Source organism: Malaclemys terrapin, chromosome 2 (assembly GCF_027887155.1).
Source record: "Malaclemys terrapin pileata isolate rMalTer1 chromosome 2, rMalTer1.hap1, whole genome shotgun sequence".
NCBI lineage: Eukaryota > Metazoa > Chordata > Testudines > Emydidae > Malaclemys > Malaclemys terrapin.
In genome coordinates, this window is record NC_071506.1 from 44,982,231 (window position 1) to 45,003,287 (window position 21,057).

Below are 21,057 nucleotides of genomic sequence, written 5' to 3' on the forward strand. Positions count from 1 at the left end.
TAAAAAATTTAAATGTTAAAAACTACTCAAAATTGAATAAAATGTTTTATTTCAGGTTGAATAAAACATTTCATTTGATTCAAAATGAATTTTTTCCCTCATCTTTTCTATTAGCTAAAAATGCAAAAAATATTGTTTTTAAGTCCATCTGAAACAAACATTTTTTCAAATTTTGTTTCAATTTTGTGGCATTGCCAAAAAATAAAAAATTCTGCTATTTGCCCAGTTCCAGTTCTAAGGACAAGGGCCCTTGCTTCAGATCAACTTAGAGAATTTTTCACTTGACCACAGCTCAACAGACACTCATTCTTTAGTTGCCCATCAGCTGAGTGTATGCAAACTATCACCCTAACAAGGAGCAACACTATTAGTTATACTGTGCTGGAAGAACAAGGTCAAATGCCTACAGGGAAAGCTTTTTTCTACCGTGGATTATCCTAGAGAATGTGTTCTCAGAATTGTGTTTCTCATGTAAGGTCATGTAACTTTGCCATGGAAGGCTCCGTGCAATCATGTTTACCTTCAGAGTTTAAATTCCCAAAGGGCTGCAGCTTTATCATGCTGCACGCACAATACGGCGATTAAAATAAAGTGATAAACTCGACGTGTGTTTGTGAGAAGAATGTGCCATATCATAAAATAGCAGTAGCATATACAAGGTAACTGTTGCACAGGACATCCACAAATCATGTATCATATTTCTTTCACCTCACTAATATTCAAGAAAATGTGACATGAAACATGTCTGGAATGAAAGCTGAAATGCTGTGGTATTCTCTCAGACCGGATATTCAACAAAGGTTAACACTCCGTGAATCACCCTATAAACTGGGTATTGTTTAGCCTCATTTGAATGAAAAATTATGAAATATTGCTAATTTTTAAATCTAATAATTAGAACTATTGACAAAGCTGCAAAACTTGACCACTTATTTTTAAACCAGAAAACACAAAGGATCAATCTGGGGCCTAATCCCGCTAGTTCTTACTCACTCAAATAATCCCTATTAACAAATCCTACTGATTTGAATGGGACAGCTAACATGAGGGTTCACACAATCATGTCCTTACCTCCATGTCTCCCTTTCCAAAAACTATAAATGTTAAACAGAATGTTAGCAAACCAATGTGATATCTCCGCTCGTGAACTCACATAAAAGAATCCCAGGGGCCCAGATATATATGGCATTTTCATTCCCAGCAGATACTTGACTTGTGAAGTCACAACATGCGTTGCTGCTCCTGTTGTCATTGCGCTTATCACCGGTTCCGTCAACAAGAACGTGGCGCTGCCCAAGTGCAGCACAAACATTGCTACCTAAGAAACCAAAGATATATATCAGTGATTACATTAAAATGCAGGTTTCCCAGTGTTAATGCAATGAGAGATACCCTTTTAATAAACCAGGAGATAAATGGCTATGTTAGCAAATCAAAAGGAGCAGTTTCAGATGCATGCTGTGAAATATGAATATAGCTTAAAGTGAAACACATGAAATCTTTTTGTAAGTTTATTTTATACTGTCTCACTAACACAACTAGTTTACCAGGCTTAAAATGAGATTAGTTATAACAGCTGGGTCAGTCAAAGTATGGTCACACAATGACTTCTCTAAATATTGACTCTACTTGTTATTCTCCCCTGTTCAAATATATGAACACAGTGAACAATGTAAAAATCATCTACTCATCAGGGCAGCATCAAGTCAGAGAATTCACATTCAATACAGTATTTGATTAAAGTATCTGAAATCACAAATGACTAAGAGCCAGATCTCTGGGCCCAGAGAAAGTTGGCTCTAAATCACCGTTCGACTCTACTGATATTCGGCTTGAATAGGCTGAGGGCTACAATAAGTTATGACAGCTAACCTATCCCCAGCTACACCATCTTAATACCACTTGGGGACTCCTCTGATGTCAGGAGAATCTCCAGCTGCTCATGGCTCCATCCCCTTTGCACTGAGTGGCACAAAGGAAATGTAGCTGGGAACTGGTTCTAAGACACTGGAGCATCCATAGATGTTTTCTCCTTACAGAGAGACTTGGATGTCTATACACCTATTTGCTCCCCTTTGATATCCACAGGGAGTACCAAAATACATGTGCTGTAACTATCTGGAGAAAATCAACAAGCTACTGGTTGAAAGTTGCAATAAAATTAGAATGTGATAAAGATATTTAAAATCTACTTTTCTATGTTTAAACAGTGTATTTGGAAAATAGTTGCATCAGCTTAAAGAGGAATGAGACAGGACATTTTAAATTGAGAAAGTAAATGACAGTGGGACAAATGCTACTTCCAGTTACACTAGTGTAATCCTCTGCTAACAAACGTATATTGGATTCCACCAGTATAATTAGGAGCAGAATTTGGCCCAGCTGTTTTTGATTATGAAGATGATTTCACATTTTTTAGAAACTTGTATAGAAACACAGGAATTGACATATTGAGACAGAACAATGACCTAGCTAATCCAGTATCCTGTTCACATCAGTTGCTGTCACACCAGATGCTTCAGAGGAATAAACCACCATCACCTCCAACTGTACAGAATCCTATAATACTATAACGTGATCAGTTTGATAGCCCTAGTAATTTTCTTCTAGCAGTGAGTGTAACTATGGATGCTATTATTAATCATGTAATATCTAACCCTTTTCTGAATCATACTGAACTCTCTGCCTTAATTATATCCTGCTACAAACAGAAGGTTCCACACATTGTATGTTGGGTAAAAAAAGCATCCCCTTTTATCTGTTTTATTTTTTTTCCTTTACATTGTGTATGTCCATGTGTTTTTGAATTAGTGCACAGGTTAAAAAATGAGATGACCAGCAGACCACCCCTTTACAATTTGTTATGATGCCTTTATCACTTCTCCTTTTTCATCTAATTAACGCTCATCTTTTAAAATGATCATAGTACAGAAACCCCACCATGCCTCTAATAACTTTCACTGCCTTTCTTTGGACAGTTTCTACTACAGTATGGAATTTGTCTATGGGACTGCCCAAAGCTGAGTCCAGTATTCAAAGTAAGTTATACCAGCGTAATACACTGACACTTTAATATTTTCCTTAGTACACTCTGTCCTTCTGTAAATATACCCTAACCGCTTATTAGCATGTCTCCCCATTCCTGCAGATACAGCAGACGTCCTAACTGAAGGGTAAACAATGACACCTTGATCCTCTCCGTGAAAACTCTCAAGTCTGTTATGTATTTGTAGGTTAAATTGATAATTTCTGTGAGGATTAACTTGTGCTTATCTATGTTGAATTTCATCCTTCTGGAGTTCCTTACAGGCTCCTTAGTAGTGACGAATCTAAAGCAAATACTTGCATATATTATTGCTCTTTGCACACAAGTATCATTTAATTTTTCACTATACATTTCACCTGCATACACAATTAGTAGTCATTGTACCAGTGCATCTGTATTGAAACTCCCAGAGTGGCTGGCTTTTAGTTTACCTGACAAATCTCTAGTGTATGCAGTGTTGTTGTAGCCGTGCTGGTCCCAGGATATTAGAGAAATAAGGTGGATGAGGTAATATCTTTTATTAGACCAACTTTTGTTGGTGAGAGACAAGCTTTTGAGCTTAGACAGAGCTCTTCTTCAGGTCTGAGAAGAAGAGCTCTGTGTAAGCTCAAAAGCTTGTCTCTCTCACCAACAGAAGTTGGTCCAACAAAAGATATTACCTCACCCACCTTATCTCTCTAAAGTTCTAGTGAGCACTCATCCTACTTCATCGGAAATTATTTCTCTATACTGCCCTTAAAGAGCTGGCAAATTGCTCAGTCCCATAGGAATTGAGAGCACTGCCACCCAATACTGAATCCTACTAAGGACAATTGCTGATAAACTTATGGTGAGTATTATTATTATTAATTTGTATTACTATAGTGCCTAGAAGCCCTAGTCAGAGACTAAGATCTGTTTGTGCCACGAGCTGCACAGACACAGCATACAAAGATGGTTCCTGACCCAAAGAGCTTATTAAAGAGCCTTCAGGATGGGGTCATTGGGCATATCAAAGGTCATCACTCCACATCCACTAGGAAGAGGGCTGCACTCTCTAAACAGGAACCAGAAGTGTAGAGAATGAATAAAATAAATCCCTATGAAATCGTCCTTAAACTGATAAACTTTTGCTGTGAAAACTCCCCCAGTAAAGAATAAATACCTAAAAACCCAGCACCATCTCAGTGAAATTCAAAGGTCAAGCAGTCCCTTGGGAACCTACCCTTACTGAACACTATTGGGGAGACTGAGGGATATGGCACTGGCAACCAATCACAGTGTAATTCTGCTGGAGAATATAGTCAGTTATTAATTATTATTTATTATTTATATTACAGTAGCAACCAAAGACCCCAAACAGAGATTAGGGCCCCATTTATATTAAGCACTGTACAACAGAACCCTGTGCCAAAGATACCATGAGTTGGAAACATGTCATCATATATAGTTTTACAGAAATGAAATAATTACTGGCAAATATATATCTTGCAAAGAACACAGGAAATAGAAGAGTGCTGTTGTCTATGCATGCATAAGAAATAAAACAGCACTTGGAAAACCAATACTTTAAAACAAAAAAAGCCACATTCCCTTCTTTCACAAAAATTAAGACAGCAATAGGAAAGTACAAGTTTGGCTCTCAAGCCCAAAATTAGTAATTACCATTTCATAACATTTTGGGTGGCTGTTAACATTGATGCCTATCAGAATTCTCAAAACAATGTTCACAGTACCAAGGTTCAATAAGAAAGATAATCTCTGTCCAATAGTGAAGTTTTCTTTTGTTTGTTTTTTAAATCATCTTATGTTCTAAGTGCAACAAATCTTTTTAAAAATGCAGTGTAGTTTAGCCTCCATTGAATCAGGATGGACATTTATACAACAGTATATTCTTGGCAACAAGGTCACATGGACAACTATGGAGGGAGAAGTACATAAACATTACAAAAAATTTGCTATTTGGTAGGTGAGAGGTAAATTATGGGAAATTTTGTCATGTTTGTAGAAGATTGACACATGCTCTACATACTTTGCGTTTGACAAGGTTAAACCACTATTCATCTTCTTAGATCCAACTAGTTTGCTGATGCTGGGAAAACTGTAGTACCACAGCCATCTGAAGTTCTCTGAGATTTTCACCTAAAACCTACAGAATTTTTCAGACGGTTATTATTAATTTATTATTATTATTTGTATTATTTGTATTATAATGGTACTTAGAAGCCCTAGTCATGCTTCAGGACCCCATTGTGTTAGATGCTGTACAGACACAGAACAAAAGGACAGTCCCTGACCAAAAGAGCTTACTACCTGTATAGACAAGACCAAAGACTTTCTATCACAAGCACTATGAAATAGGTCACTTTGAAAACATATTGTTTGGGGTACATTTAAATGAGGCTAGATGTGAAACACTGCAAAACTATTAATATGGCCAGTTTAACATTTATGCAGCTGTTAAAATAATTCAATAGTACCCAGAAGACCTATAAACAAATCTGGATTTGGTCTCCCATTGCAAAATTAACCTCTGACTTTCCTTAAGTAAGATGCAAGACCTTATCACTATACATATATTTGTACTGCAGTTAAACAAGAACCATGTGCCCACACATCCTCCATGAAACTACTACAAAATAGGAAAGATTGGGAAACAAAAAGGAACATTCCAAGAATAAGTGGGTAGGGGAAATCTCTGATGTCCTTCCAGCATGTGAAACAGAAACTACTTACATGAACAATGAACAAAGATCCATCTAAGGAAAGAAGAAATAAGGAGAATGTTTTGAAAAAGTTCCTGGATTTTAGTTGGGTGTTCGTGTTTCTGAGAAATCTGCCTAATAATATCAATATTTATATAGTTCCAGATAGACTCTCAAGTTAACACCTCATTGTGGTGAATGGACATACTGTCCACATCTTGGTGGCTCCTGCTGCTGGTTGGTTGGAGGCAGCTTGGGGAAAGGCTGAGCTACCAGAACAAAATTCCATCAGTTTATATTACCAAAACTATTTTTCCAAAGCAATAAACAAAAATTAAAAAGTAAAAGAACACTGTTAACCTGAAATGTAGTCAATTCCCTAAAGTAAGTTTTAAAATAGTTTCAAATACTACACCCGGCCTGGCATTCCTTTGCTGATTTTTGAGTATTTGCAGTCACAGTTTCCTGCATTTCCTAATTCTGTTTCTTCCCTGTCAATATAAGAAAGACCAACGCAAACAGCAGGATTAATTACCCGAATGAACAGTTAAAACAGTGCAACTAATAATACATAAAATGATGTCAAATGCACAAAATAACCTCAATCTAGAGAAAAGTATTTTTCTCTTTTTTTTAAACTTATAGTAATATTAGGTTTTACTTGCAACTGTAACAAGAACAACATTTGCACAGATTTTGATGTTAATGGTGTCTCTAGTTTTCCTGTAAACCAAAATGTAAATTCTGGAGAAAAAAAGTGACCACTTAAAAAATGACACAAAAGCAGCAGTGTTCCAGTTTCCTCGCGAGAGAAATTTTTCCAGAGTCCTTTATGTCTTCTGAGCAATCCTGATGGAGGTAAACAGACCCTGCCTCGGCTCTGCCAGTTTAACATTACTGTGACTGGCACGAGCTAGAACAAAATGAGACTCCAGAGAAAGGAGGAATCAGCAGAGGAGAAAGTGAAAGAAAGAAAGAAAGAAAGAAAGAAAGAAAGAAAGAAAGAAAGAAAGAAAGAAAGAAAGAAAGAAAGAAAGAATGAAACAAAAAAAGCACAAAGAATATAAAGAAGATAATGCCCAGAAGGAGCAGAGTAGAGTATGGAGACAAAAGAAGAAGAGCAAATAATTATGTAGGACTCTGACAGGTGATTTAAAGAGATGCTGAGTCTGCAGATAAAGAGTAGAAAATACAGTACAGTGGTTGGGAATGGGAGAAATGGTAAAGAGGAGGCAGAGGGGTAAATGCTGCTTTCTCCCAGCTACCCTTCACAAGTTTATTCGGACAAAGGGGAGAGGAAAGTGAGTGATTGCTTGGCTGAGTAAAGGGAGAGGTGACTCCGAGCTGCAAAAACCTTCTGTGTACATCAATCCAACCCCTACCAAAACCATACTCTTGGCCACTCCCAAAATATCACACACACCCTTATGGCAGGTGCCCTGGATAATCACTTTGACAGTCCAACCACCCTTGTATAGCCAGTCAGCTTTTACAGCCAGCCAGGTGGTTGCCACACTCCTCAAACTCTCCATCCACTGGCACAGAGCAGGTGGGAGTCACTAGTTCTTCTTCGAGTGCTTGCTCATATCAATTCCAATCAGGTGTGCGCACGCCGCGTGCACGATTGGTGGAAGATTTTTACCCTAGCAACACTCAGTGGGTCGGCTGAGGCACCCCCTGGAGTGGCACCCTTATTGTGCCAGATATATGCCCCTGCCGACCCAGCACCCCCTCAGTTCCTTCTTACCGCCCGTGACGGTCATTGGAACTGTGGAGCGTGGCATAGCTGACCTCCACCTCCCTAGCTCATCAACCCAATCAGTGCTGCATTTGTAAGGCTTTCAAGCCTCGGACAAAAAAGGAGTGGGACTTTCATTTAAAACAGCTCCTAACGGAAGCGGCACTTAGCCCAGTGCTCTCGGCACCGCGCACGAACCAGGCACCGTCTGTGCGAAGCGCGCCTCCGGCACCGGAGCAACCTGGCACCAGCAAAGTCTCTCGGCACTGGATGTCTCCGGCACCAGTACAGACACAGCACCGGTCACTATCTCCATGGCCCAAGAAGCAGCACAAACCACCTGCTGCTCCTCTGCAGTTGCAAGCACCGCCTGGGGCCCCAGTGGAGCAGCACGCCGTGACGGACCGTACCGTGAAGGCACCAACTCCGGCACCGTCAATTCCTGCGCCACAAGCGCCGTTGAGTCCGGTGCATCTAAGCTCCCCAGTGCACACCATGGTTGAGCTGGGCCTGCCATCCACTCTGGAGACCTTCTCCACCACTTGCGACCTGATCACACTGACTGAACCTGGACCATCTCACTCTCTGGCACCGCCGGAGTGGACTGTTCCATCTATAGGGAAGCCAGCCTTCATGCGGCCTCCATCGCAGGGTGAATCAACTCGGCACCGCTCTCAATCCTGGTCCAGGTCCCGCAGATGGTCCCGGTCTCAGCACCACTCGCAGTCCCGGCACCAATCCCCATCTCGGCGCTGGTCGTACTCGCGGCGCCACTCTGCCTCCCAAAGGTCTCCCTCCCGGTATGATCGGTACCGATCCAGCTCCCGGCACCAGTCCCGGCACCGATCATCTCACAGCCAATCCCGGCACCGCCCGCACCGTCGATCCTCGTCGAGATCTAGATTGGCCTCCCGGGACCATTATGACCGTCGGTCCCGGTCCCGATCAGGACCCTGGCACTGGTCCCCAGCTCCCAGTCGCAGACCAACAGACCGTGACGGTTCAACACTGCAGGCGCGTTCAGCACCGCCTTGGCCTTCACATCCAAATTCGACGTCGTCCCAAGCGGCAAGTGGCTACCACGTCCAGGGCCAAGACACATATGGCGCTAGCCAGGGGCCAGATGAAGGACAAGACCCTGACCAGGGACCCCCACAATGGTCCTTCTGGACTCCTTGGGCATACCACCAAGCCCAAGGTGTCCCCTCAGGCGCTTCTTGCTCAGCTCATTTAGAGCATAGGGTGCCTGAGGCCACTGTGAGCCGTCCACCCCAATAGCCTCGGAGGCGACCGCCCTGCCACCTGAACAGGCTCAGCCCCCTAATGGGGTGGGCAACTGGACCCTCCTGAACCAGACCTTCCCCAGGACCCACTAGTCCAGGGATTGTCCTCCTCATCCTCACCTGACGAGACCATGGCAGGCATGTCCTCCTCTGGCCCACCGCCTATAGATCTTTGTGCACACCAGGACTTGCTGCGTAGGGTTGCACAGAACATGAACCTACAGGTGGAGGAGGTGGTGGAAGTTGAGGATCCTGGGGTGGACATTTTATCGGCCGATGCCCCCACACGTGTAGCTTTACAGTTCATTCGGACCATTCAGGCTAATGCCAATATGATCTGGCAGTCCCTGGTGTCTATCCCTCCCATGGCCAGAGGGGTGGAGAGGAAATACATGGTGCCCTCTAAGGACTATGAATATTTGTATGTTCACCCCCAACCTTGCTCCCTCATTGTACAGTCTGTGAACGAGAGGGAGAGACACGGCCAGTAAGCGCTTGCCCCTAAGTCCAAGGACGCTAGGCGCTTGGATTTATTCAGGCGCAAGATTTATTCAACGGGTGGACTACAGCTCAGGGTAGCTAACCAGCAGGCCCTCCTGAGCCGTTACAACTATAACACCTGGAACTCGATCGGGAAGTTCAAGGAGTTGGTTCCTCAGGAGTCCAGGGAGGAGTTTGGGGCCTTGCTAGAAGAGGGTAAGAAAGTGGCGAGGACATCCCTCCAGGCGTCCTTAGACGCGGCAGACTCAGCGGCTAGGACTCTAGCCTCGGGCATGGCTATGCGCCACATTTCATGGCTGCAAGTGTCCGGTCTTCCACCGGAACTGCAGCAAACTATACAAGACCTGCCCTGTGATGGCCAAGGTCTATTTTCAGACAAAACTGATCCCAGATTGCAGAGTCTGAAGGATAACCAGGCCATCAGGCGCTCATTGGGCATGCATACCCCAGTGACGCAACATAGGCCCTTCCGGCCCCAACCACAGCGCACCTACCCTAACCCTAACCCTCGACCGCGGCAAGATTTCTCCAGAAGGCGTGGTCGTGGTAATAGGAGACGTCAATCTGGTCCTCAATCAGGCCAAAATCAGGGCCCCCCAAAACCATCGGCAAGGCCCAGGCAAAACTTTTGAAGGTGCGCTCGAGGACGGAACACCAGTCTCCTTGCAGGATCCTTTTCCGTCTTTCTCCAACTGGCTCTCCTATTTCCTCCCTGTGTGGTCTCGCATAACATCAGATCGCTGGGTCCTATGCATGGTGGAAACTGGATACCATCTTCAGTTTGTTTCGCCCCCCACCCCCTTCACACCCTCCCTCCCTGTCCCTCTTCAGGGACCCTTCTCAAAAACAACTCCTCTTGCAGGAGGTACAAGCGCTCCTGTCTATTGGAGCAATGGAAGAGATACCAAAGGACTTGAGGGGCAGGGGTTTTTATTCCCGTTAATCTCCAAGGCAAAGGGGGGGCTTCGGCCCATCCTGGACCTGCGCGGACTCAACAAATTCATGGTAAAGTTGAAGTTCCGCATGGTTTCCCTGGGGACCATTATCCCTTCCCTGGATCCTGGAGACTGGTATGCCGCCCTCGACATGAAGGACGCGTACTTCCACATAGCAATTTACCCTCCGCACAGGCGGTTCCTTCGCTTTGTGGTCAACCAGCAGCATTTCCAATTTACCGTCCTTCCCTTCGGCCTGTCCACAGCGCCAAGGGTCTTCACAAAATGTATGACTGTCATAGCGGCCTTGCTCCGCAGACATCGGATCCAAGTGTTTTCGTACCTCGACAACTGGCTCACTCGGGGTCAGTCACAGCTACAGGTGCGGTCTCATGTTCGGTTCGTCATGAGCCTGTTCAGGCAACTGGGCCTGCTGCTCAACACCGAAAAATCCACTTTGGAACCAACCCAAAGAATAGACTTCATTGGGGCGGTCCTGGACTCGAATCTCGCCAAGGCATGCCTGCCACAGTCCCGCTTCCAGTCCATGATGACCATTATTCATGGCCTACAAAGCTTCCCGACCTCGACAGCACGCACGTGCCTCGGTCTTCTGGGCCACATGGCCTCGTGCACCTTCGTGATCAGACATGCCTGACTACGCCTCCGCCTGCTTCAGACCTGGCTCTCGTCAGTGTACCGTCCAGGCCAGGACAGTTTGGACACAGTATTCACGCTGCCGACAGAGGTCTTATCCTCTCTGGGTTGGTGGCTAAATCCCAGCCCTATTTGCGGGGGGATGCCATTCCATGCCCCACAGCCATCTCTAGTCCTCACCACGGACATGTCGTCTCTGGGCTGGGGCGCCCACCTGGCGGACTTTCACACACAAGGCCTCTGGTCCGCACAAGAAATAACCCTGCACATCAACGTCAGGGAACTGAGGGCAGTACGCCTAGTGTGTCAGGTATTCTGCAAACACCTGCAGGATCGTTGTGTCACAATCTGCACAGACAACACAACGGCCATGTTTTACATCAACAAGCAAGGCAGAGTGCGGTCGTCCCTCCTCTGTCAGGAAGCCATACATCTGTGGGAATTTTGCATAGCCTACTCAATCGACCTGGTGGCATCATTTCTCCCAGGAGTCCAGAACACCTTGGCAGATCACCTCAGCAGGTCCTTCTTGGCTCATGAGTGGTCACTACGTCTGGACGTTATCCATTCTGTTTTTCAGAAGTGGGGATTTCCCCACATAGATCTTTTTGCCTCTCGTGAGAATCGGAAGTGCCAAGTGTTCTGCTCCCTCCAGGGACGCTCCCCAGGCTCCCTGTTGGATGCTTTCCTGATACCATGAAAAGACCACCTGCTCTATGCCTTCCCTCCATTTCCGTTGGTCCACAAGGTCCTTCTGAAGTTACGCAGAGACAAGGCCCACTTAATCTTGATCGCTCCAGCGTGGCCCAGACAACACTGGTACACCACACTCCTCGATCTGTCGGTGACCAAACCAATTCCTCTACCATTGTGGCCGGACCTGATCACTCAGGAACACGGCGGGTTATGTCATCCGGACTGCAGTACCTCAACCTGACAGCTCAGATGCTGCATGGCTGACTCAATCTGAGCTGCATTGCTCCAGTTCGGTGCAGCAAGTACTCTTGGGTAGCAGAAAGCCCTCCATTAGGTCCACATACCTGGCCAAATGGAAGCGCTTCTCCTGCTGGTGTGCCCTGAGCAATACTATCCCTCTGGAGGAGACAGTACCTACCACCCTAGAGTATCTCTGGTCCCTGAAACAGCAAGGCCTAGCTGTCTCATCTGTCCGAGTACACCTAGCAGCCATCTCAGCCTTCCACCCGGGTGAAAACGGGTGCTCGGTTTTCTCCAATCCCATGGTCAGCAGGTTCCTCAAGGGTTTGGAATGTCTGTACCCGCAAATTCGTCATCCGGCCCCTACGTGGGACCTCAATCTGGTCCTATCTAGACTCATGGGTGCCCCCTTCGAGCTGATGGCCACCTGCTCGCTTCTGTACCTTTCCTGGAAAACAGCTTTCCTCATCGCTATCACATCGGAGAGACGAATGTCAGAACTTCGGGCCCTCACATTGGACCCACCATATACAGTGTTCCATAAGGACAAGGTACAGCTGCGACCACACCCCGCCTTCCTCCCTAAGGTGGTGTCTGCCTTCCATGTCAACCAAGACATCTTCCTCCTGGTCTTCTTTCCGAAGCTGCACGCTTCGCGATGGGAGCAACAGCTACATTCCCTAGACGTTCGCAGGGCTCTCGCCTTTTACATCGAACAAATGAAGCCGTTTAGAAAGACATCCCAGCTGTTTGAAAGGCCTCCCAGTCTCCTCGTCTTGGATTACATCATGCATCCGTGCGTGCTATCACTTGGCTGGTTTCCCAACTACCTGCCTCACTGCCCATTCTACTCAGGCTCAAGCGTCGTCTTCCGCCTTTCTAGCTCATGTTCCCATACAGGATATCTGTAGGGCAGCGACTTGGTCATCCGTGCATACTTTCGCTTCCCACTATGCCATAGTGCAGCAGTCCAGGGGTGATGCCACATTTGGTTCAGCGGTCCTTCACTCCGTGACATCTAACTCCGACCCCATCGCTTAGGTAAGGCTTGGGAGTCACCTAATTGGAATTGATATGAGCAAGTACTTGAAGAAGAAAAGACGGTTACTCACCTTTGTAACTGTTGTTCTTCGAGATGTGTTGCTCATATCCATTCCAAACCCGCCCTCCTTCCCCTCTGTTGGAGTAGCCGGCAAGAAGGAACTGAGGGGGCGCTGGGTCGGCAGGGGCATATATCCGGTGCCATAAGGGCACCACTCCAGGGGATGCCTCAGCCGACCCACCAAGTGTTGCTAAGGTAAAAATCTTCCGACGATCGTGCACGCGGCGCACGCACACCTAATTGGAATGGATATGAGCAACACATCTCGAAGAACAACAGTTACAAAGGTGAGTAACTTTTCTGGGGCTATTGTAACTCTGTTGCATAGTGACGAATAGGAGTATGGGAGAATGAACTTTAAAAGTCCTTGGACAGCACTCTTCTAGTCATTGGAGGGTGCTGCTATGTTAGAACCTCAAGGGACCAACAAAGTAAGTTCGGTGACTCTCTCTAGAGATCATCTGACACATATGACAATCAAGCTAGGTCAAAATCACAGAGAACACTTCTGGAAAGGAAGCAGCATATACTGTGAATGTCTAATTTCGCATTCTGCAACTGTTAACACAGAATAGGAGGCTGCAGAAATCATGGGAGTTCTGAGGGCCAACAGCCAGAGACACACATTTTTGTTTGACTGAGCCTGTAACCTAGAAGCCTCTTGTTGTTCTCATGGAACTGTTTAAAATACAGCATCTGAAGCTATTAGAAAAGGACAGGTGTATTAAACATACTGTCACTGAATTTATGCTATGTCTTATAAACAACTCAGTTTATAAACTGTAGTGTAACATATATATATTTATATAATATAGACTAATGCCCTATATTTTTCCCAAAATCATGCAAACAAGTGCATAAAGATATTAACCTGATAAAGTACACAACACATTTCAAACACATGCCTTACTTATCCTTTAGATAAATAGTGATGATTACATAACAGACTGTGTAGTTTTGTTCCCATGATAAACAGAGCCATTATTTTCTCTCTGATAATGCCTGCTGATAACTAATTATATTCAAGTTTTTAAAATACATACCTGAAACATTTACTAGAGCCAGTGTAGAAGCATGGAATAGGGGAGGCGGGTCAAGTCTCATCTACCCCAGAGTAACTCAAATGAAGTAGTTTACACTAGAATAATTAAGATCACATGGACCGTAGGTTCTTCTAGTCTCAAAGAGATTTGTTCCCTACTCTGATTGGCAAGTAGCTTTCTCTAATTATCCACAAACCACTCAAAATTAAATTATGAATTTCAGTTGGTCTATTTTTGGTTTTGTTTATTAAGATTCATAATAATGTAATTTTATATGCATGACTGGTCATGAAAAAACATATTTCTGAACAATCCAAAATTAGTTTCATAATTAAGCTAATTAGTTTTTCAAGTAAGCAAAGTCGGGGATCGAGGTCCACCATATGACCAATCACAAGTTCACAATAATGAACAACAAGTAAGCTAAATGAAACCATTCCCAAATCAACCAATAGTCTTAAATCTTTTGTATCAGCTTTCCTGTGAGAAATGATCAAAACCAAAAAATATCGTACAAGTATGTCAACATTTACAATCAGAACGCAAAGAAAAAAAGGCTAAATTTCATCAGACAATCTTTGCTGCTACAAACACACTTCTACTAATTACCAAAAAGGTTCTTGTAGTAATCTATTTCAAACAGGATGTTAGGAATCATTAAAAAGGGGAAGAGAATAAGACTGAGAATATATTATTGCCCTTATATAAATTGATGGTACGCCCTCATCTCGAATACTGCGTACAGATGTGGTCTCCTCATCTCAAAAAAGATATACTGGCACTAGAAAAGGTTCAGAAAAGGGCAACTAAAATGATTAAGGGTTTGGAACAGGTCCCATATGAGGAGAGATTAAAGAGGCTAGGACTCTTCAGCTTGGAAAAGAGGAGACTAAGGGGGGATATGATAGAGGTATATAAAATCATGAGTGATGTGGAGAAAGTGGATAAGGAAAAGTTATTTACTTATTCCCATAATACAAGAACTAGGGGTCATCAAAAGAAATTAATAGGCCGCAGGTTTAAAACAAATAAAAGGAAGTTCTTCTTCACGCAGCGCACAGTCAACTTGTGGAACTCCTTACCTGAGGAGGTTGTGAAGGCTAGGACTATAACAGAGTTTAAAAGAGAACTGGATAAATTCATGGTGATTAAGTCCATTAATGGCTATTAGCCAGGACGGGTAAGGAATGGTGTCCTTAGCCTCTGTCTGTCAGAGGGTGGAGATGGATGGCAGGAGAGAGATCACTTGATCATTGCCTGTTAGGTTCACTCCCTCTGGGGCACCTGGCATTGGCCACTGTCGGTAGACAGGATACTGGGCTAGATGGACCTTTGGTCTGACCCGGTACGGCCTTTCTTATGTTCTTATGTCCTTATTCTGTTTTTGCTTCCATAACTTGTAAGGAGACAACTTCACCTCTTTTTCCTTGATCCTTTGCACTGAACCTGTCCTCTAATCTTTTAGCCTTGAACTACTGAGTTCACACTTCATTTCTAATCTTATTACCTCAGCAACACAGTGCTCCCCCACTGGCTTTTCTGTTCTGACCACACTAATAGCCATTATTGTGTCCCTATAACTATGATAATTTCATCCTTTGTCCATTTCACTTTCATAAACCTTGTTCATTAAGGTCTATGGATTTTGGATTAAAAGTAAATTCCATTTTCTTTCCATTGTATTCAATGGATTTTGATCAGGACATAATCTCATGACTTTTTTTCCTCAAACTATAGAGTTCCTATTTTCTATCTCTCACATCGTTAGAACAGACTTGCGTAAAAATTCTCTCCTGACCATTTTTTTTTTGACTTGTCTCATGGCCTGGAGGTTGCAGCCATTGTGATGAGTTTCTTTCCTTTGACATGACTATTAAATTCAACAAACACCTAAAGGTATCTCTTTTACTAATTGATGTTGCCTTAATGATGAGTGAATGAGCTTGAAAGAGCATTTAGAGATGTTTCTCCTACTGTTTTTAATTACTGTATATTATATACTATTTCTCTTCAAATTAAAAGCAATGGAAAAACCTCAGGAACAGTTCAGAGCTCACCAGGTAGCTTGGTCTACATTTTGTTTCTGCAGGAAAAGGAGGTGGAGAGGTAATAACAGCTGAACGTTAGAGCTCTCTTTTGTCAATTTCAGCTGGTGCCTGGCTGCTAAGCACTTCACATTTCATTCTCAAAATTTTCTACAGGCTTTAGGAACCATCCCCAGATGGGTTTACAAAAGTAACAAGACAGATCTTTGTAGAAGGCTCTTTAGCCCTTCTCTCCATGACATCAGGAATTTCTACTACCAACCAGCCCTCTGCTTTGAGTAGGGTGGTTACATCGATACTTCTGGAATATTCAGACTCATTTTTCAGTGGTAGCCATGTTAGTCTGTATCAGCAAAAACAACGAGGAGTCCTTGTGGCACCTTAAAGGCTAACAAATTTATTAGGGCATAAGCTTTCGTGGGCTAGAACCCACTTCATCAGATGCATGAAGTGAAAAATACAGGAGCAGGTATAAATACATGAAAGGATGGGGTTGCTTTACCAAGTATGAGGTCAGTCTAATGAGATAAATCAATTAACAGCAGGATACCAAGGGAGGAAAAATAACTTTTGAAGTGGAGTCTCTTACCACTTCAAAATTTATTTGAGGCTTCTTGTAGCTGAGTGGGCGGTAAGGGCTGGATTTTAGGGCTTGATCCAAAGCCCACTCAAGTCAATGAGAGTACAATAGAACCTCAGAGTTACAAACAGCAGAGTTACAAACTGACCAGTCAATTACACCCCTCATTTGGAAATGGAAGTATGCAATCAGGCAGCAGCAGCAGAGACCAAAAATAAAAAAAAGCAAATACAGTACAGTACCGGGTTAAAAGTAAACTACTAAAAATATAAAGGGAAAGCAGCATTTTTCTTCTGCATAGTAAAGATTCAAAGCTGTATTAAGCCAATGTTCAGTTGTAAACTTTTGAAAGAACAACCATATAATGTATTGTTCAGAGTTACAAACATTTCAGAGTTATGAACAATCTCCGTTCCCAAGGTGTTCGTAACTCTGAGGTTCCACTGTACTTTTATTGACAATAGGCTGTGGCTCAGGCCCTTAATGGATTTTTTTTGTTTTCAACTCTTTCTAAGTTTTCTGTTGGAAACTGCATGCTCAGTTTTACCCTGCTCATTTTACAGCATATTCTTCTAGGTACACAGATGCTACAGAGATGGGGGCAATATAAATAGGTTGTTAAATAACCTACTTCATACTAAAACACAGGAAAGCCCCCATTATTATTACTGTTTGTACTACCATAGCTCCTAGGGGCCCTAATCATGGACCAGGACCCCGTTGTGTTACAGGCTGAACAAAGAGACAGTCCCACCCAAAGAGCTTACAATCTAAATAGACCAGAAAGATAGGGAGGGGAAAGGAATATAACACACAACCAGAGTGAACAGTATGATTGTGGCAAACATCATATTAGTGATATGATTTTTTTTCAAGGGGCAGGAGAGGGTTTAGTTAGGAGGAAATCATCGAAATGGAAAGAAAATGGCAAGGGAAGAGGGGTAGGTGCCAAGTGAAGCTGAGGTGAAGAGATTGTGAGGGAGGGGGAAGGTTGGAGCAAACAGCCATCAGCACAGGAATAAAACGGTTACCTATCTTTCATAACTGTTGTTCTTCGAGATGTGTTGCTCATGTCCATTCCATTCTAGGTGTGTGCGCACCCACATGCACATTTGTCAGAAATTTTTGCCTTAACAGTATCTGTATGGTCAGCTGTGGTGCCCTCTTGAGTGCCATGCTCATATTACGGTACATCAGGTGCTGCTGGCTCTATGCCCTCTCAGTTCCTTCTTGCCGGCAACTCCGACAGAGGGGCAGGAGGACAGGTAATGGAATGGACATGAGCAACATATCTCGAAGAACAACAGTTATGAAATGTAGGGAACCATTTTTTCTTCTTCGAGTGCTTGCTCATGTTGATTCCATTCTAGGTGACTCACAAGCAGTATCCATGGAGGTGGGCTCGGAGTTCACAGTCGTGCAGCTTGCAACACTGCTCTACCAAAGCAAGCATCGTCTCGGGCCTGCCAGGTAAGCGCGTAATGAGACATAAACACATGAACAGACAACCAGGTGGTGGCCCCGCAGATATCCTGGATCGGTACTTGAGCTAGAAAAGTTGCCAAAAAGGCCTGCGCCCTAATTGAATGGGCGGTCACAATCGCCGGAGGAGGCACCTTTGCAACAACCTTCGTAGCAGCAACAGATACAGGCAGTGATCCAAGATGAAATTCTCTAAGCAGACAGTGGACAACATTTCATCCTGTTGGCCACTGCAACGAACACCTGCGTTCACTTACGAAACGGCTTGGTCTGCTCAATGTAGAAGGCTAGTGCCCTTCTGACATCCAGAGAGTGCAACCTGCACTCCTCCTCCATCTTATGAGACTTTGGAAAGAAGAGAGGTAAGAATATGTCCTGGCTCGTATGAATCTGTGAAACAACCTTGCGTAGGAAAGCTGAATGTGGCCGCAGCTGGACCTTATCCTTGTAAAACACGGTATAGGGCAGCTCTGAGGTAAGTGCCCTAATCTGAGACTCTGCAGCAGATGTTATTGCGACCAAGAAAGCGATCTTCCAGGAGACGAGGAGGAGGGAGCAGGAAGCTAAAGCCTCGATGGGGGAATCCGTGAGCCACGACAGCGCAAGATTCAGGTCCCACAGAGGGACAAAGTTCTGGATATGCAGGTAGAAGCGCTCCAGGCCCTTGAGGAACCTGACAGTCATGTCCTGGGGAACAACTGGCCTGCCCTCGAGTGGCGGATAGAAGGCCGAAATAGGGCCAAGTGGACCTTAACAGATGAAAGGGACAAGCTTTGGAGCTTGAGATGCAGAAGGTAGTTAAGGATTAACTGCAGTGAGGCCCGCTTGGGTCGAATAACTTTAACCAAGATCCAACACGTAAACCATTTCCATTTGGACAGGTAGAGGTTGAGGGCTTCCCTGCCCACCAGGACCTGCTGGATATCAGCCAAGCACTGTTGCTCCTCCCCATTTAACCATGCAGCAGCCAGCCCATCAGGTGGTGTTGCCAGGTTCAGATGCAGAAGACTGCCGTGGTTCTGGGACAGCAGGTCTGGCCAGAGCGGTAGTTGTAACAGTGCGGCCACCGAGAAGTCCAGCAGTGTACCGAACCAATGCTGACACGGCCAAGCCAGCTCTATGAGGATCATCTTTGGCCTATCCCGCTTGATCTTCATGAGGACCCTGTGAATTAATGGCACTGGAGGGAAGGCATACATGAGGGTCCCCAACCACGGGAGCAGAAAAGCGTCCGATGGGGAGTCTCTGTCGATCCCCTGAATTGAGCAGAAAATGTGGCACTTTCTGTTCTGACTGGATGCAAACAGGTCCACCTGGGAAGTCCCCCACCTCGGGAAGATGATGCGGACCACCTCTGGATGGAGTGACCGCTCATGGTGAGATGAGAAGGTCCTGATGATGCGATGGCATGCTGACCATGGAAATTCCAGAGCCTGAGAGCTTCTTGGCAAAGGGCTGATGAGATCGGGCTCTGCTTTGCCTATTGATATAGAACATTGTGGTGGTATTATCCATCAGGACCTGAACCACTCTGCTTTTATATGAGGCAGAAAGGCTTGGCAGGCCAACCATACCACTCTGAGCTCTCTGACATTTATGCGTAGGGAGCAATTGTGACCTTGTGACCTCGACCAACGACTTTGCGTGCTGAGATCGCCCAGATGGGCTCCTCACCCCAGATCCGAGACATCGGAGACTAGGATAACCTATCGGGATGGGGCCGCAAAGGAAACTCCCTCCTCCACCAATATGGGATTTCTCCACCAGGTGAGTGATGATAGTACCCTGACTACACGGTTAACATTGTGTCTGTTGGAGCATAGAACGATGCCAGCTATGCCTATAGTGGCCTGAGATGGAGCTGCGTGCCGATTTTTTCTTGTTTATCAACAGCCCCAGATCGTGACAGGTGGAGCAAACCAGATCAAGGTGCCTCCGCACCTGATCCCAGGACCGGCCCTTGATTAGCAAGTTGTTGAGGTACGGGTAAATTTGAACAGCCCGACACCTCGGGTAAGCAGCCACTGATGCCATGCACTTTGTAAACACTCTTGGGGCTGATGAGAGACCGAAGGATAGCACCATGAATTGTGGAGTCCAACTGGGAGGGTTCTGACACCAGATGAAGCGTGGCCTCCATGAGGAGGGCCCTCAAGCAGATATCCCGCTCCTTCTGAGTTCTGGAGGGAAAGCTCTTGCAAATCCTCCAATTATCCTTTATGTGGGACTCCCCCAAGCAGTTTAAACAGCTGCGGAGGGGGTCCACTAACAGGCATCGGCCAGTTGCATGACAAACACGTTTTGAAGCCCAGGGAACGGGGCATGCCCCACTCCTGGGTGAAGTCCCAGCCAGGACTCTACTAAACTAACACTTAATCTAATGGCTAAATAAGTACCTAAGAACTATATACAAAGAAGATAAACAAAGGGCTATTAAGACTGCAAGACAAGGCACTCCGACCAACCATCACGGGTGATAAGAAGGAACTGAGAAGGCTGGCAGTGCCTAATATTCCGACGCATGAGAGCGGCACTCAAGAGAGCACCACAGCCAACCCTACATATACCTCTAAGGCAAAAAACTCCAACAACCCGTGCACGTGGGCACCCACACACCTAGAACAGAATCGACATGAGCAAGCACTCGAAGAAGAAGAAAACTCCAGTCAAAACTACAGAAAGTTTTCTAAGAACCAACAGCCCTTGCTTTGCCTGCTTCTGCCCTTACCAGATGGAAACTCTAGCGGGCTCCTCTCTGAAGCTTACTACCAAGCCCACATGGTTGGGAGAGAGAGGGAGGAAAGGGTGTGAGAAAGATGTAGGGAGGCATGGTCTGATTCCTAGAGCCCCCAGCATGGGGGAGGAGGATGTCTCTCCTGCACAGTTCTGAGTCCAGCAAAATGCTGGGGAGAGGGTTGACCCTGGCTGAGTCCCTTTATGCCCCTCCAAACTCCCCACCCCCCCAAGTGAAGCAGTCTCTGCTTTGGCTGCTTCTGCCCCTACCAACTGGAAACTCCCAGCTAAC

At 45.0% G+C, this 21,057-nt stretch overlaps 1 protein-coding gene across 9 annotated transcripts in view; it reads right to left on the minus strand.

Annotated features, from left to right (window-relative positions):
* SLC26A7 (solute carrier family 26 member 7) overlaps positions 1-21,057 on the minus strand; it is a 196,338-nt gene that overhangs the window by 118,865 nt on the left and 56,416 nt on the right. For 6 of the 9 annotated variants that reach the window (XR_008443824.1, XM_054018074.1, XM_054018073.1 and 3 more), the window contains one exon: positions 1,154-1,314. The exons of 1 other annotated variant lie outside the window; for it this stretch is intronic. Coding sequence is in view for 7 of the 8 variants with exons in the window: in XM_054018074.1 (XP_053874049.1) it covers positions 1,154-1,314 (161 nt within the window). In the remaining variant the exon portion in view is untranslated. Of the gene's footprint in view, positions 1-1,153; positions 1,319-5,761; positions 5,795-19,361; positions 19,401-21,057 lie in introns of those variants that run through there. 2 more of the 9 variants (XM_054018079.1, XM_054018078.1) reach the window with 2 other exon arrangements.